General features: G+C 34.8%; 1 protein-coding gene and 1 long non-coding RNA gene across 3 annotated transcripts; both read right to left on the reverse strand.

Moving 5' to 3' along the window:
- Positions 1-9,133: 9,133 nt before the first annotated feature.
- LOC131651382 (uncharacterized) lies at positions 9,134-10,925 on the reverse strand. The gene is made up of 4 exons (XM_058921047.1): positions 10,516-10,925; positions 10,115-10,403; positions 9,770-10,015; positions 9,134-9,640 (listed from the first exon to the last, which is right to left on the reverse strand). The coding sequence occupies exons 1-4, from the start codon at positions 10,923-10,925 to the stop codon at positions 9,134-9,136; spliced, it is 1,452 nt and encodes a 483-aa protein (XP_058777030.1).
- Positions 10,926-17,058: 6,133 nt separating this feature from the next.
- On the reverse strand, positions 17,059-18,245 carry LOC131648291 (uncharacterized). Of its 2 annotated transcripts, none has more exons than XR_009298085.1 (3): positions 18,154-18,245; positions 17,897-18,053; positions 17,059-17,229 (listed from the first exon to the last, which is right to left on the reverse strand). It is a non-coding gene; the product is annotated as an uncharacterized LOC131648291 (long non-coding RNA). The 2 variants fall into 2 exon arrangements; XR_009298086.1 differs by having other exon boundaries at positions 17,892-18,053.
- Positions 18,246-18,951: the final 706 nt, after the last annotated feature.

The following is an 18,951-nucleotide window of genomic DNA, read 5'->3' on the forward strand; positions in this document are numbered from 1 at the left end:
CAAATAGAGTTTCAGCAGAGCACAGTGGAAGACATTGTGAATTTTGGCATAAGAAGGGAGTTCTAATTTATAAGCCACTGGGCCCAGGCGTTCCACGATGCGGAAGGGGCCATAATAACGCTTGTTCAACTTATTGTACTTGGATTTGGATAGAGAGGACTGCCTATATGGTTGGAGTTTCACTTAGACATAAGAGTCCACCTCAAATTCCACATCTTGCCTCTTACTGTCTGCCACCTTCTTCATGTGTTTTTGAGCTTTGGCCAAATTAACACGCAACTGCTCCAAAACCTCTTCTCGGTCACTGAGCATAACATCACTTGCGGCTATATCTGATGCACCCACCACATACATAGGAACGGTGGGAGGAGGTTTCCCATAAACCACCTGATACGGAGTCGTGCCTGCTGAAGTATGGAAGGAAGTATTGTAATGATATTCTGCCCAAGGTAGAAACTTGTGCCACAATGATGGTTTGTCATGTACGAAAGCACGCAAGTATTGTTCGATGGTACGATTAGTGACTTCAGTTTGTCCGTCAGTTTACGGGTGGTAAGAAGAGCTCATTCTCAACAAAGTCCCACTAAACTTGAACAGATCAACCCAAAATTTACTGATGAAAATGGGGTCACGGTCGGACACAATACTCTTAGGTAAACCGTGAAGCTTGCAAACCATATTCACAAATAATTGAGCCACTTTGTAGGCTGTAAAGTGAGACGGTAGGGCTCCCAAGTGTATCGCCTTGGAGAATCTGTCAACCACCACGAATAGAACTGAATATCCTCCATAAACATGCAAATCGGTGACAAAGTCAAGCAAAAATGTCTTCCCATACATTAGTTGGAATAGGCAGAAGCTGTAAAAGTCCATTAGGCCTAGTAGTGATGTACTTGGTCTGTTAACAAACAATGCAATGTACCACAAAATCTTTGATGTCTTTTCGCATTGCATCCCAATAAAAATTTGCAGAGAGTCTCTTGAGGGTCTTTACTACCCCAGCATGTCCTCCAATTGGGGTTTCATGATATTCTTTTAGCAAAAGGAGTTTGAAACGTGAATTAGAGGGTAACCAAATTCTCCCTTTTTTTTAATAACAGCCCATTAGACATGGATAAAAGAGGGAAGCTAGAGGGATCAGAATTGAACTTGTTACATAGCTCGAGATAGGGTGCATCTTGAGACAACTTTTTCCTTAATTCGTCAATAAAAAGAAATTGTGGTGTGGACAAAAGATGTAGCTCAGTTGTAGGTGTCTCGAAGCAACGTGAGAAGGCATCGGCCACTATATTGGACTTCCCTGGTTTGTATTGAATCTCATAGTTATAGCCTAACAATTTGAAGAGATAAAACTGTTGCTCCGGGGTTTGAATAACCCGCGTCCACAACTCTTTCAGGTTGCGATGATCAGTTTGAATAATAAAGAAGGTGCCCATGAGATATTGTCTCCATCACTTCACAGTACTAGTGATGGCATGTAACTCTCTAATGTAAGTGGAAGCTTTGGAAATTCGAGGACAAAACAGTTTGCTGAAATAAGCAATAGGGTGCACACCCTGAAGTAACACTGCACCCATGGCTTGTCCTAAAGCGTCCGTCTGAATCACAAACGGAATGGTGAAATCTGGCAATGATAGGACATGAGCTGTGGCAAGGGCAGTTTTCAAAGCCTCAAATGCTTGCTGACCACTAATGGACCATTCAAAAGTGTTCTTTTTCAAGAGCTCGGTGAGGGGATGTGCTAGACTTGCATAATTTCGTATAAAACGACGATAAAAGCCCGACAAACCCAAAAATCCACGCAAGCCTTTGGCTGTTTTAGGTGCAGGACATTCTAACACCCCTTGTATCTTGTTAGGGTCTGGTGCAACTATGCCATTGGCAACTATATGACCCAAGTAGGAGATTTGAGTTTGACAAAAGGAATACTTGGTAGCCTTCAAGTGAAATTTGTGAGTGTCAAGCATCGTGAATACCTCAGAGAGACGGTCAAAATGAGCTTCCATGGTAGGACTGAACACCAATATATCGTCAAAGAAAACAATAACAGTCTTGCAGACTAAGGAGCGGAAGGTGTCGTTCATGGTGGCCTGAAAAGTCGAAGGGGCATTACACAAGCCGAAAGGCATCACGCGGTACTCATAATGTCCGTCGTGTGTGCGAAAAGCAGTCTTTGGTATGTCTTGAGGATCCACTCGAATTTGATGAAAACCAGAAGTAAGATCCAGCTTGGAGAATACACGAGCAAGGCCCAGCTCATCCAACAACTCATCAATGGTGGGTAATAGGAAGCGATCACGCACTGTAAGACTATTAAGGGCTCTATAATCGACACACATACGCCATGACCCATCTTTCTTCTTAAATAATAAAATAGAGGAAGAGAAAGAAGGACTGGTGCTAGGTTGAATCCACCCAATGTTAAGGAATTTGGACACCTGATTTTCAACTTCTTGTTTCTGGGAGTGAGGATATCGGTAAGGACGAACATTTACTGGTGAAGCATTTGGAATGAGGGGGACAGTATGGTCAGTGGGGTGTTTTGGGGGAAGTGTGGAAGGCTCAGTTAATAGGTGAGGATATTTTGAGAGGAGGGATCGAAATTGGGGATTTAGGTGACTGATATCATGGGAAAGTGTTTGAGGTTCCGGTGTAGTGTTTGATATGTGGAGGGAAAAGATTTAGGCTGGATTTTCATAGTGAGCTACTTTCTGGAATTGATGTAGACCTATGGTAGGAGTGGGTGAGTCTCCTTTAAGTTCAACGCAGGTATTATTTTGGAAGAACGTCATGGTTAGAGTATTGTAATTCATGAGTACTGGCCCCAGCTGCTTACACTATTGGGCTCCAAGCACCACATCAGCCCCACGCAATTCCAATGAAAAGAGGTCCAGATGAAACAATTGATGTTGGATCATTAAAGGGACTTTGGGACAAACCTGAGAACATTTTAGCTCTTGTCCACTACCCACCAAAACAGCAAATGGGCTAGTTGATTCATGGATCAGGCCCAACTTCAAAGAGATGGAAGCTTGAATAAAATTGTGGGTGCTACCCCCATCCACCAACACTCGGACGGGTTGTGACCCAATATATCCAACAACCCAAAAAGTATCAGCGGAATGATTCTCGGAGAGAGCATGTAAACTCAATTGAACAACCTGAGTAACACCTTCAGACTCGCCGTAATCACCTGGGTCAAGGATAGCCACCGCATTTTCCAGATCACCATTCACATGAAAGTCAGAATCACCTTCAGCAAGCATTAGAAACATGCGAGCACCACATTTATGATGTCATGACCATTTTTTGTCACAATTGAAGCAAAGCCCCTTTTCTCGTTTTTCAGCCATCTCAGGTCCCGAGAGATGACGAAATCGTGGCTTTCCCGGAGGTGTAGGAAGGATGTCGGGAGCAGACTTAGGGGTCATTGTCGACGAAGGAGAATCGGTGGTCCCTTTGAATGGTGTTTAATGTTCGACGACAGTTGCCACGAGGGGGGTTGTGACTCACGAGCCAGATCTTGCAGTTTGTCTTCCTGAAGACGTGTGATTCCAGCTACCTGAGAAATGATGGTTGGTTATTGGGCCACCACCTCCCTTCGGATCTCCTCTTTGAGACCTGAAATGAAACAACTGAGTAGATTGGCAACGGAAAGTCCCTCTAATCTATTGGCAAGAGCTTCGAACTCAGTGAGGTAGGAAGCCACAGTGGTGGATTGTGTGAGCTTGAAGAGGTTTCCACGCGGGTCATCGAACGCCATGGTGCAAATCTTGTCTCAAGTGCAGTGAGAAATTGAGCCCATGACGCGATTTGTTGATTCCGATACATCCATTGATACCAAGCAAGAGCTGCACCGTCAAGGTAAAAGGACGTGATTGTGATCCGTTCCTCTTCTGGTGTTTGATGATACGTGAAGAACTGGGAGATTTCGAAAATCCAACCATGAGTGTCGTTTCCGTAGAAGCGTGGGACGTCGAGTTTGAGGCGAGGACGGTTGGAAGATTATGCGGTGGAACGACCCGAAGACGTCGTGGACGACGACTCCGCAAACCGTTTGCTCATAGCTTCAAATTAGGTGGTGAGGAAGGATATTTGACGGGATAGTTCATCCATACGGTCAGGTGGAGGAGGTGGGGGCGATTGTTGGTCATTGGAGGTGAGGACACACAATGAAAGCACCAATGATACGGTTCAGAATTTGAGGACTGATGATCTCCTTAAGTAGAAAATAGAATGAGGAATAGAATAAGAGTTATTTCATTGTATTCCAATAAAAGAGAGTACAAACTTATATATGGATAGCTTAGTACAATAGCATAGGAGAATAAAATATGCTTTAACAGAAAAGGGAAAATAAGCTAACAGAAAGATATGCAAATCTTCACTAGATATGCTGAGTCACTAAACTAAATCTAATCTTGGAATCTTGCTGGAATTCTCCTAGTACGCTTGGGCCTAGTATTGCTAACAATGGGCTGAGTAATTGGGTCAGCAATGGGATCCGTATCATCGGAGCAGGCGTTGTCGGTGATTTCCTGTTTTATAAGGGGCTCGAATTCGCGACTGAGGCTGTCAGTGAAGCTATGCGTGACTTCTACATCAGTGTTTGTGACGTTTAGTTCTATGTGATTTTTGTTGTCTTCTTATATATGCCCTTCCTTTTTCATTGTGTTTTGCATGTTTTTTGTTTTGTATGATGAGATGTTATGAATGTTAGTTGGTGTTGTTGTTAATCATTGGTGAAGAATGTGATGAGATAAATATTGATGATGGAAATGTTTGTTGGGGTGAACACTTGAAGATGATGATCTCAGTATGAGGTTGAGATTTGATTTATGTTTGATGGTGAAGCTTGAGGGAAGGTTGGAGGTGATGGAGATTTATTTGTGATATGGTTGTGAGTGGTGTTGCATATGTTAATGGAGTTGAATATGAAGAAAGTAGCTTAATAATGAAGGATTGTGTATGGAAGTTCGAATTGTCTTATGTTAGTATGGTTTGTGTTGGTTATTTGGTTTATGGTGGTGGATATTTGGTTAATGGAGGTTAGTGAGGTTCTTGAAGGAGATGGGTAGTTGTATGATGGGATTCAGAGAAGATTTTGAAACGACTATGGATGTTAGTGATTAATTGGTCATGGATGGTAGAAGGATGGGGGTATTGGAGGCTACTGCGTGAAATATGTCTATTGTTTTTTTTTTTTAAGTATTTTTGGGACTGGCTTTGTGTGACCAATTGTGTGAAAATTGAGACTCTATTTATAATTAAAAATTAGGTTAACAAATAAAGAAATAAAATGAACATTAATCAAAATTAGATCAGATTATTCCCAAATGAAAAAATCATATTCGATAACATCTTATTTTTCTTGATCAGGAAGCTGACAAATTGCAGCCAATCAGAAAATGGGATGACAAATTGCAACCAATAAGAAACAACGATGTTAAATTGCAACCAATCATGAATGACAAATCGAGAAACACTTTGATTTTTTATATTTTTGTGATTTTTGATTATGTTTGTGATGAAATATGAATAAAAAAAATGAAAAACAATAATTTAAGAAATGCCTAATTAAAAAAACAAAAAATGATATTAAAGTAACTTCAAAAAATTAACATTTGACTTTTTGTTGACTTTTGACCTTTTAATAAAAATAACAACAATGAGGTTCGAACTCGCGACCTTGCGCCTAACATCCCTACCCAGCTGCCAACTGAACTAAGATAGTGAAAAATGCGGGTAAAATTTAGGCCACGACAGGTCGGCGCTTCAAGAATTTTCCAATATCACCAATTCTGCTCCAAGCCTTCATTTTTAGCAATCGACCCTTTGATCCTACCGATTCCTTCAGTGGTGAATTGTCTGAAGATTTGACAAGAGCTCCACCGTATCTGTAACCTTCTATACTGTTACTACTAAGGCAATCTGAAGAGAAGAACCTCCTTCTTTTCACCAAAATTTGTCAGCACCAACGACAAATTCTCAATCTTGTAATAACCTGAACAGTCTTTAAACAGTCCCCAAGAACGATTAGTTTCAAGACATCATCTCTCCTGATCAATCACATATCTCTCATGACCAAGATCTGAAATAATAATTGAGGTTGAAGAAGAAAAAGATTCAAGTGCAAGAACTTTGAACTTTTCAAAATGAGAGAGTTAATTTCACAGGAAAATTACAATTGAATATGAAATTTCACTTATGAAAAAGTTTTAACAAAAGATTTTATAAGTGCTTGAGTTTAAGCACAAAAAGTGGCACAAGTTGGTTAGATTCTAATCAAGAACAATGCATGTAATGAGTCACGCGAGCAAGTGAATGGAATAAAAACAGTTCATACTTTTGACCCATTTTCAGTTGATTCGAATCAAGTGCAATATGTGACTCAAATCAAGGACCCCGTGATTCGAATCATGTGCATACAATGATTCAAATCAAATGCTCCAGGCCCTTTGAAAAATGTTGAAAAACTGTGTGACTCGAATCATGTGCAAAGTGAGATTCAAATCAAATTGGACAGAGGTTACAAGAGATTTTCTAATTCGAATAATGTGTAAATCCTTATTCGAATCAAATGGTTTTGAAAATTTTTGTTCACCCGTGTTGGATTTGATTCGAACCAAATTGAGTGTATTTGATTGATTCGAATCAAACACTTAAAAACTCAATTTTTTATGATTTTAAAGGTACTTTGAGATTGTTCTTTGCACCTACCTTGAATCAAACACATATAGTTTTATTTCACAAACTCATGCATTTGACTAAAGACATCTTGATCAACTCAAACATAACCGTTATTTTATGCATGCTAAAAATGAATCAATTTCAAATTTGATTTAAAAGATGTGCAATCATAAGAGAGACTCAATAAACGAAAGCAATAGAAAAAAAGCAGCAAATTAACCGTATCGGGGATGCTCCCCTACATATGATAAGGACATGCAACCAACTCCCCCTAGGGATGTGCAGCTACACCATGGGGCTTTGAAGAGGAGTTTGACATCTCTTTCTCTTTTTGGGATTTAGATATTTTAGAGCTTCGTCTCTCCTTGAAGCGGCTAGCTCAGGAACGATAGTTTGGATTCTCCTAAAAACGGTTTCTTGCACAGTGTACCCTTTCAGATGCGCCTTGTGTAGGCTTTCTTCTAAAATTTTGTCCATATATCTTCTGCGAATTTTGTTGTCGAACTATGTTGTACATACTATTCAGCAATTCATTAGTTGCATATACTCCAAGACTAACCTGCAACCGTTGGAAACCAGGTAATGCTTTAGTTCTAGAGGTTGGTGTTGGTACTAGAGGTCTGAGAGAAGGCTTGTCTTATCGGAACTGCAAATAAAATTCCGTAATCTGCAAAGATTGTAGTAGATCTAGATACAACAAAGTGTTTATAACGGCTTGATCTGCGCCGCCTTGAGAAGGAAGAGGTGGTTAATTTCTCGCGATTTGACTGCTGCGAAGCGAGTGACTTTAGATCTAGCTATCATCATAAGATTCGGAGATTAGAGGTTTGGTAATTTTGAAATTCATAATGGATCCGAGATTTGAGGTTCGATCTCATGAATTATGATCTGACACATTGAGAGAGCTTCAAATCGATGAATCGACGTTAGAATGTCCAAAATTGAAAAATGCAACCCGATTTCAACATACAACATCACTGTTCTGTTATGGAACTAGAATTTATCGGAGAATGGTGGTTGTAATGTGCAAAGCCGAATTTAAACTTCTGGTGCAATGACAGAGGAGATGACTTAAAAGGTTAACACTCCGACAGTCAAATCAGTAGGTGAAGAAAGAGTGAATGAAATTTTAATTTGAATTTGTGTAATTGAGAATGGCGCTCTCTCCCTTTATATAGAGGAGCAGTTGTAACCACCTGTTATCTCTAAGGCGTGAAATATAAGGAGTTGTCAAATGTATCTTGGTTCTGGATCTCCTATGCTCTTTTCCAAGATAGTATGTCGCATACGTAAGAAATTGAAAGAATCATTGCTTTCTCTGGGCCGGGCCTGTTGGCTCTCCCGGCCAGCCCAGGACACAATCTTTCCTCAAATAGAAAGTTAGTTGAATACTTGTGATGTAAGATTTTCATTAGTGAAAAAGGATAGTTAGGAGTTTGTTAGAGGTTGAACTCCAATGTATCCATGGTTAGATTATAGATTATGCATTCTATTTCAACCATAAGTAGCACTTGTACTTGGTACTACAATTCAATGAAGCTTTTGTTCATATTAATACTCACCATTCAGAATGGTCCGAGTTTTGCTTTCTGAGCTCCTGCAGTACAGGCTGCAATAGAAATCATTTGAGACATTGACAGATGACCAAAAGTCAGGTAATAGTTGGTTTACAAAATAGACAATTAGATGATAATTTATGGATTGGATTGCAGCATTGTCCACAATGCTTGAAACTAAATATGCCCAACACAGAAACATTTACTAAAAATTTATTGAATTTAGAAACGAAAGAAGAATAACACGGCGCTATAATATTGTCTACTAACGAGCGCACCATGTTGAAGTAGCTCCAATGGTATAAAAACAAAATCTATTTAGCAGCAAGATTAAACACTAAAAACTAATATTTCTTGCAAAATCTAGCATGAGCTAATTTGGTGAAATTAAATAAAGCACACAACATTGAATTCTTTGTTTCCTTTCTATTAAGCATGTGATTTGTAAACAAGCCACCAGCTAAACGTAATAAAATTTTGCCAAATAGAGTCACATGAGATGCTATTTGTAATTGTGACCCACTTCTCTGATTCCATTGGTTATTGGTATAACAAGTTCCAACACAAACAATACTTCTTCCAAGGCATATCATCATATGGCCATAACATTAACTGACTTCCAAGGCATATCATCATAAGGCCATAACATTAACTGATGCAGTCCAATATTTTAACATGTAATGATCAAAGGACTAAAATTAGTTAGATTGACAAAACCATCACATTGAAATTTCTAAGATATGACATGCAATGTTTATATATAATAGCATGATTGCAAATGAGAGAACGAAGCGAAGATAATGAAGACAAGAAGATAGATAAAAATTGTAACTAATCAAATCTAATCTAGAGATAAAAATTGTAACTAATCTAGTCTTGCCTGAAACTTAGTCCCACCTTGGGTCAATCCAGCAACTATTCAAGTGTTCTTTCACATGATGAAAATGAACAACTTCATTTTCAAATGTGTGGTACTTGTTTGTTTCTAAACAATAAAACACAATACTCTCATCATAAAATCTCGTAAAGTAGATTTTGTTTTCCATTCCAGGAATCTTTGCCACTGCAGAAAATGATGTATGGTTGCCAACAAAAAGCATTTGATTGTTGAGGCTTTCAACTTTTATCCATCTCATTGTAGATTCATTCAACTTGAAAACTTTAACCCATTTTCTATAACTACATTCAAACACTGACAAGAGACTGCCATTACATTCAACTAGAAAGCTGTCGAAGAAACCAGTGCATGGAGCTTGAGGCTCCACTAGTTCTTTCCATTTTGGTTCTTCTCCTCTTGTTGCTTCTATAACTGCCAACTTTCCTTTAATGCTAAGATAATAAAACAATCCATTATGTAAAGCAGGACTAATGTGGTAGAGAGGAAATTCAATGTTTTCAAATGGGAAACGACCCACAGCCACACCCCAAATACGTTCCGAAGGGATATACATGTTTGCTACCATACTGGGACATGATTTAAATTTTTTCAAGCTAATGATCACACATTCGGAAGATGTCGGGGGATGTGAAAGGCCTACGCACAGGGTATTCCAGATTGAAAACCTTAATGAAGGTGACAGCACTTGTTTTGTAAAAGGATTGAAGAAAAAGCAACCATTTGAAGTTTCTCCTACTATTAATATCCAACCATCTTTTGAACAGCAGATTTCCCAATCTGTCATCAAGTTCCAAAATTCAACATATGGAAAATTTATATTATATTTGTACTTGAGACCATGTTTCGGATGCACAAAAGTGAACATCTCGTCCTTGTTCTCTGAGAACACAAGTAAAGGAGATAGTGAAAGATCATCAAACCTTGACATTGACATGCTACTAGAGGATGAACACCATTGAAGTGGTGGGGCTATTAGATGAAAGAGTCTATTGGCAGCTCGAAAGTGCAAATAATCAACCACGTTAACAATGTGTTTTGCGATCACTTCAACAATGTCTATAGGAAGTCCAAATTTATCCTCCGCGTCAATAATGTCTATAGGAAGTGCAAATTTATACTCCGTCTCCTGTAAATGAATTGCACCAGACATATTTTTTTTCTTCTTTTTTTTTTTGAAAAAGGAAGGCACTCCACACATATTTTCCTTTTCTCTAATTTGAAGAGCTTTTGCATTTTCTTCTTTGAGTGTATCAGTGATGCTACACAACAGATTTATATCATTTCATTATGTTAAAATATCATAATCAATTTTTTTTTTTAATAAGTCCTTGGAATACTATAACTTTAAACAAATAAAACAAAACAAACTACCTTATATTTGGCATTATCCATCTTGAGTAAGACCGATTTTTGGGTAAATTAGAGAAAGACCGAGATATCATAAGACTGTCATCTTCAATGTTGTATATATAGACAAAGTCGTTGTCGTTTAGAGCGATATAGATACGGCCTCCTTCAGTTTTGAGATTGATTGGTTGGCAAGAAAAAGATGAGTCAAGACTTGATACAAAGAACATTCTATCCTTGATGCTTTTCACCTTTTTCCACATGGTTTGAGAAGAATCAAATCTATAAACAGAAACTGCAATAATCCTATCATGTGCTTGCAAAATCTGTATTCTAAATATTTGATTGTTGGATTCTAACATCCAATTTTTATGCCACTGAGAAAGACATAATAATCTTGAATGTTTTTGCATAGGAAAAAGTGTGGAGTTCATTTTAAGAAGACCATTTGGTTTTTGTATTTTGATTTGGACAAAATGGGATGCAGCTACCGTCCTCAAGGTTGCATACAAACAACCATTGCAGTAAACTGGGTCAGTAAAATAGTTTTTGAATTGAGGTGGAGTCTCTCTTCTTCCTTTGATAGCTAAAGCACGGACTACGTCGTCGTGAAAGTTCACCTGAGTCCATTGTTTGTCTCCAAGATGGAGATAGAATATTGAAGTGGAATGTGATGGGAATAAAAATATGGAGCAGGGTTGATCATTAGGGTTTTGTGTTAAAGGGGGTGTCAAAATGAAATAAGCAATGGAAAATCCATTTTGATTAAGAGATGGAAGTGTGATTTTGTTAAGGTAATATGGGTGCCAAAGAAAGAATTCGCTAAGATTAGATGCTATGTAGTTTAGAAAAAGATACCAACCATGTTGTACGGTACACAGTTTTGATGCCCTAAGCTGTATGGGATTAATACTTGTTGAATATGTTTCGGTTGGATCTGATATGCTGCATAGAGTTTGTTTCTGTTCAAACCGTTCAAACCCTTTTCTAGTTGTATACAGAAGCAAAGGTTTCTTTTTCTGCATCTTCTTCTGCTATCTTTCTGTCCTGTTATATATACAAGAAAGAAATATATGAATTCAATCATGTTATAACAATAATCCAATGATGTTATAAGGGTCAAACTCAAGAACTGAAAAATATATATGAATTCACTGATGCTGTAAAGATCAAACTCAAGAACTAACCTCACACTCTTCGGTACCAAGGAATGCTCCGTCTACTTCAAAACCTACGTTAGGGTTGACAGATACTATGTTTTTTCTTGAAAACCTATTTTGCCTTTCCCTTATTATTGCCCTAATTTATTCATAATTTCGGGATCAAGCTAACAAGTTTTGTTATCTTTAACAAATCTACTTAATATATATATATATATATATATATATATATATATAAATATAAATGTAAAGAAATCATGATGGCAACCCTAACCACATGTCATCTTGATAACAATTATTGCCACATGTCATTTAGAAATAATTCTAAATACAAACAATAATTATACAAACTCAATATTCAAATAAATAATAATTATAATAATAATAGAATAAATAATCATTAACAATATAATAAGAGAAAATGGGTGATGCGTGTAATCATTAACAATATAATAAGAGAAAAGCTATTGGAAGGTTCCATTTTTTTTATGTCCATATTTTTTCTAATAAATTTTATTTCTTATTTAGATCATATTTAAATTTACTTCATCTATATTATTTCGATCATATTCAAATTCATTTAATACTCATATTCATATTGTGTAATATAATTTTTAATTTTTATTTTGCAGGTTTTGCAATTTAAAAAAGGTATAATTGGCACAAGCTCCTACAAATAACAATCTCAGAACGTTGCATTCATATGGAAAATCTAAATTCTAGAAATGGTAATACATCTGCTTATGTTAAGATACTTTTATTTTTATTATGATTTTTATTTTTATTTTTAAATTTTATTCCTCTTTCTTCACAATTCTAGAATGGTAGTACTACTTTCTTTTAGATATAAATTATAATTATTATTTTAATCATATTTTATAGTCATATTTATTTTGATATATGTTGGTTATTATAGAATTAAAAATACACATATTTATTGGTCTTCTAACTTTAAAATTTATGGGCTTTATAAAATTAAATATTAGAATTTTTAATTTGACTATTGACCTTTAAAATTATAAAGATAAAAAGAATAGTTATAGAGCACTGTTGTTCTACAAATTTAAGTGTAATATATAATATTTCATTTTAAGAAAAGAGTCCTACAATATATTTTAATCATATATTTTAACCATTAACCTGATATTTTAACAAAAAAAAATTATTTATTCAAGGTCTCACTTTTTTAATTATTAATTAATTAATTTTATAAAATTAAATATTAGAATTTTTAAATTTTTTATAATAATTTTAATGAAAACTGATCATTATAAAACTGTTGAATTAAACCATCATTACTTCAAAATTAATAATAATAATAAAAATATATTTTTAAATATTTCATAGTAATGGTAATGAAATGAATATCAACGAATGAAATTAATAAATAATTAAAAATCTATGAAAAATATAAAAAATTAATAGTTAGAAGGAGAGTGAATTCTTACAAAATTAAAATAAATACAATATCAAAAGCTAACAATTTAAAAATATCATTGATTGAATAAACATATAAATATAACTAATAAATTTTTCAACTATTTTTTTCTATTTTGTAACCTCTATCATTTATTTATATTTATTCAGTCACTTATTGTCTTGATACAAATTTTTATTAACAATTAAATCAATTAATTATTTATTTTTATTATTATAGTCATAATTATGTGTATATAAATGTGTGATATTGAGTTATCATCATTTAATAAACTAGATTCTGACCCGCGCGATGCGCGAACATTAAAATATTTTTAAAAAAATATATTTATATAAAATAATGTATTATTTGATTAGTACACAATGCATTTGAAAAAAGTTTGGCGAAAAGATTTTTTTTAGTTTAAAAAATTATAGTGAAAGAAAAAGAATGTATAAAAAAAAGACATCATTAATCTCAATTCTAAGAGCATCATCTCATGAGAAAAACGGTGAATGGGGTTTAAATTATTCCCACGAACAAAACTTCAAAATTCTTTCTATATAATGGAATTGATTAAAAAAAACAGCATCTCATGAGAATGGCGGCGACAAAAGTGAGACGATGATGATGAATAGGATTAAAATTTCCCTACATACACTACTACAAAAAAGCTATTTAATAGCGTTTTTTTTGTTTTTGATAGCGCTTAAAAGCGCTATTAACCACGGTGCTATTGTAAATATTTTAGTTTGATAGCACTTTAAAAGCGCTATTATAGTACAGGTAATTAATAGCATTTTTGCCAAAAGCGCTATTATAATACCGGTATTTAATAGCATTTTTTTAAAAGCGCTACAGAAGTAGACATTTTGGGTTTTATAATACTTATTTTGCTTTGATTTTGATAGCACTTTCAATCAGAGTGCTATTATAAGACACATGTATGATAGCGCTTTTCCATAAAAGTGCTATTATAAGACACATGCTTGATAGCGCTTTTTCATAAAGTGCTATTATAGTATGTTTCATTAATAGCACTCTCTACAAAACGCTATTGTAATACCTTTTTTTTTCACAAATCATTCTTTTGATATATATATATATATATATATATATATATATATATATATATATATATATATATATATTGAGAAACAGGCAACAATGTAGTGTCATCACAAATTTGGATATAAACCATGAGATCCCTACACTACAACACGGAAGGCCTACGAAAGCGCTTATTTTGGGCTTTAAAAGCGCTTTAAAGCGCTGTGAAAGCCAGCGCTGGCATAGGTAACAAAAGCGCTTCTAAAAGCGCTCTGGTAGACCCCCCCTATAAGAGCGCTTTTCTGGAAAAAGCGCTCTGGTACCCCCCCTATTAGAGCGCTTTTTCTGGAAAAAGCGCTCTGATAGCCCCCCCTATAAGAGCGCTTTTCCAAAAGCGCTTTCGTAGGTTGCGTTTTTTATTTTATTTTTTATGCTTTTTTTTTATAAACCTATTATTTTTATAATTTCTAAACCTGCATTTATGGCAGCATTCTTTCATGAACCTGTAATTTACCATTGTTATCCCATAAACCTATAATTTACAATCGTAATCCCATTATTTCAGTAATCTCATTATTTCAACAAAGAAGCGATTTCGATTATATACTAAACATGCATTATAATTATACCATTGTAATTAATCCAAAATATATATACACCGATTCACATATTTCTAACATGAAAACAACTAAACCAATTCACATGACATTATAACAATAAGAAAATCATCCCTAAACAACTAAATCAACTAAATCGGTCCTAGTCCTGCAAAGTCTGAACATCTTCAAATGACTGAAAATCTTCACAATCTGCAAAATAAAAATAATATAATCAAAATAAGATTATTATTATATAAAGGCTCTAAAATAAGAAGGTAAAGAGTAGAACGAGTATATATATATATATGTCGTGTAAAAAGAATAATCAAATTAAATATATCAATAAATACAAATTAATTTATTAATATTTAGGACTTTATATATCTAACTTGAATACATGGAATGGAATATCATTTATTGTAAATTAGTTCAACAAATTTTGTACATAAAGTTTACCTTAAATTTAACACAGCCACGTCATATAGCCCAGAGGGATAAAGCAATATAGATCACTAACAATAATCCTGTCACAGACACCCTCAAGAACAACATTAGCTACATGTTATTGATAGGAACACTATTAGAAACTCAACCAACAGCATGTCAAACAATTACAGAATTTGAGAAGTTGTTACCAAATTGATCAAAAGAGCCCAGTATCCTTGTGAGCTTTCTACTATCTCTTAGCAATATAAGAAGTTTCTCTGCAACAACAATTAATGTAAAGTTCACAACCAATTGACAGGAAAAATTAGACACAAATAAAAGTTGAATATTAATTTCTATGACAAATAATACATGACAACTAGTTACTACTACTTACCCTTCAGCGTTTTCCTTCATCTTTGAGCTATGCTATATCTACACTTATTTTCCTACACTTGTATATTACACCGTATATTTTAACACAGATAGATACTTGTGCACAGAAATTAAGATAGAATAAATTAATAAAAAATGAATTGTATACCTTGTATGTAGAAAATTACGGTGTTGGTGTAAGCTAGGGGTGTATGTTTACTCAATCAATAAATGTTGCAATAATGAGAAGGGGTTGTTGGACTAGAAATTTGAAGGTTTTGTTGGACTTAACCTGCATCGCCTTATTTCTATCCAAGTTGTATTGTGTCACAGAATATGAATCAAATAACTGTACCCCGAAGGATCCTGCCACAGAAGACTTCGGGGTACAATACTTGATTCATATTCTGTGGAACATAATCGGCAGGGGCACATTGTGTTCTATCCTTTACCAGTCCATCCACTGTTTGAAGCTCAACCTACAATAGAAAAACGTGATTATTACTAACTACATATAGAAAATCTTGAATCATGTTAATTTCCAGATACATTATATTGAAAAAAAAATTAGAATGTGAAAGCTAAAAGAGTTCAAAAGTGATCAATCCTGGAGGCCCTTTAAATCAATTCATACTAAATTAAAAAGTGTATAAAACTATAGATAATACATCTATAGATGTAAATACTAACTTCACGGATCTAATGAAACTTTTATTCCAAAAACAAATTACTTGAGTTTTTTTTTCTGCATAAAAACCTAACAAACTTTGTCTTCAATACTCTAAATCACTGATAAAAACCTAACAAACTTTGTCTTCAATACTCTAAATCACTGATAAAAACCTAACAAACTTTGTCTTCAATACTCTAAATCACACTGATAAAACCTAAATCACTGATAAATTAAAAAAGCCCCAATAATATTAACTATAACCCTAAATAAAATTTTGTATTTTTGAAAGCAAACAATGAAAAGAAGGAAAATTTCCGGCACAAAACCCTAACCTGAACAGAGAAGAGACGGTTGAAGGGTGGCGATGGAGTGAGGAAGGCGGTGGCGGAGTTGGTTGAAGGCTGGAAAGGGAGTGAGGACGGCGGAGAGGGAGTGAGGACGGCGGAGCAACGAAAGGAAGAAGAAGGTTCGCGTGTTTTGGATCTGAAACAAAACGCGTGTGTTTGTAAAATATATAATTTTTTAAATGGGCTACCAGAGCGCTTTTCAAAAGCGCTTTAATAACACCCCCTACCAGAGCGCTTTTATCCCAAAAGCGCTTTCGTAGCACCCACCCTATAAGAGCGCTTTTAAAAGCGCTTTCATAACCCCCCTACCAGAGCGCTTTTTAAAAGCGCTCTCATACCCCCCCCCCCTACCAGAGCGCTTTTTGAAAGCGCTCTCATAACCCCCCCTACCAGAGCGCTTTTTTTGCATCATTTTCCCTTGTTTATTAATTTTGTTTTTAGCGAGCCCTACGAGAGCGCTTTTGCTAAAAGCGCTTTAGTAGCTGCGCTGCTACAGCTTAAATTTGGCGTAGTGCTAGAAGTCTACAAATAAAATTACAAAGAAAAGTTTATATTCAATAGCAACAAACCTTCCTTGTTGGAAGTGATTCTCAAAAAATGGGTAGTCTACATCTCTCAATCGCCCTTTGACAATGCTTTCCATTATTTGGAACAGAAGTGGCTGATGCTGGGTGTAAACATTCTCAACACCCTGTAGCAAGAAAACAGTACTTTTGAGATTCAAGACTTGCATCATCAAGCATATGATGTGGTGGTAATCATAATAATTCAGTGTTTGGACATGGTTTTGGTCCCTGTAAACTTGGACACTAACGATTCCAGCCCCTATACAGTTTTTATTTAGTCCCTAAAAATACACAATTTGTGCACTTTTAGTCCCAGGAAAGGGCCTGTGAGAGACTAAAAACATACTATTTTTCTTGAATATAATTAAAATAGTTCTCCATCAAAGTATCATAAACTTAAATTACATCCATCAATTAGAATATTATATTCATTCAATTCATAGAATAACAACTAACATATATATTATTTGTGTCTTCCAAGAACAGAAAAACAACCTAGTCTAGAGATTTTAAATACCAATAAAGAAGATAAAGCAGACTACCTTATTTTTGCTACTAGTATTATTAGTGCTTACTAATTTTACAACAACTCTAACTCAGCTACCGCCAAACCAACCCTTGACCAATTTGAATTAGTACTTTGCTCATAGAATTTGCAAATTCAGTAGTTAATACTTTTTATCTTTAATGACAGCAAGATTTTTTTCAAACAATCAATAACTATACACAAAGGTTAGAGGGGAAACAGAAAATAAAGAAAGTTATCTTTAAAATGTTGAATGCACACCTGACCTTAATTAATCAACAATGTTAACCTCTGTTGAGGGTGGGTTTTGAAGCAAAAACTCCACTAATCCAGCGGGAACGGGTGAGTTCTTTCTTACTTTCAGTGACTTCAAGTCACACAAGGACCACTCAGACTTCAATAAATCGGAACAGGGGAAAGAGCCTAATTAGAAATCAGGAGGAATTAATATCACTTCAATAATATTTTTCATAATTGAAAATAAAACAATTTTGTTTCTCAAACCAAAAATTCTCTAAAGTACCTAAAGCGTAGTTGAAGTAATTGTCAACGATTCGATAGTAGCAAGCTCAACCAGCCAGTGGAGTAGAACCAAAGGAGTAGCAGCCTTATATAGTAGAATCAAAGAGCAACATCACATGAGAATGACAAACACCCAGTGAGACGGTGATGACGAAAGAAGTTGTTGCCAATTGAACCAACATTGATAATCAAAAAACATGGTAGACTGATACATTGTAACATTGATAGCAAAGGCATATACATCGTTGAAACAATGACTCCTAATGACTCTTTGACAATGACCCAAGACCAACGATACTGATGAATTTCAAAATAAGTTGCTTCAAACATTTACCACTACTCTACCGCTTCAAAATTTATTTTTTCATATCAAAGCAATATTTTTACGGTAAAGGAATTAAGAAAAAATTTCTTATGGAATGAATAGAAAAAGATAGGTTGGACATAAATATACAAAGACAATTTATTTAAAAAATTAATTTCATAACGCTTAATGTTTTGGGTATATAAAAATTTATATTCAAATAAATTTAATTTAAAACCAATTAATTCTCTTAAATACATAAAGGTAGTTATTAAGAAAATTAATTCATAACATTTACTAATATTTTTGGGTATACAAAAGTTTATATTCAAATAAATTTAATTTATAACAAATTAATTATACAAAAGAGAGTAACGGGTTCGGAGATATAACTAATAGATGCTTCAAATAAATATATATATTTATTTAGAAATATGTTTCATAATGTGTGCCTAAAAGTTATAGAAAATATATATGACATTATGAAAATTTGTA

Source organism: Vicia villosa, linkage group LG2 (genome assembly GCF_029867415.1).
Source record: "Vicia villosa cultivar HV-30 ecotype Madison, WI linkage group LG2, Vvil1.0, whole genome shotgun sequence".
Classification (NCBI taxonomy): Eukaryota; Viridiplantae; Streptophyta; class Magnoliopsida; order Fabales; family Fabaceae; genus Vicia; species Vicia villosa.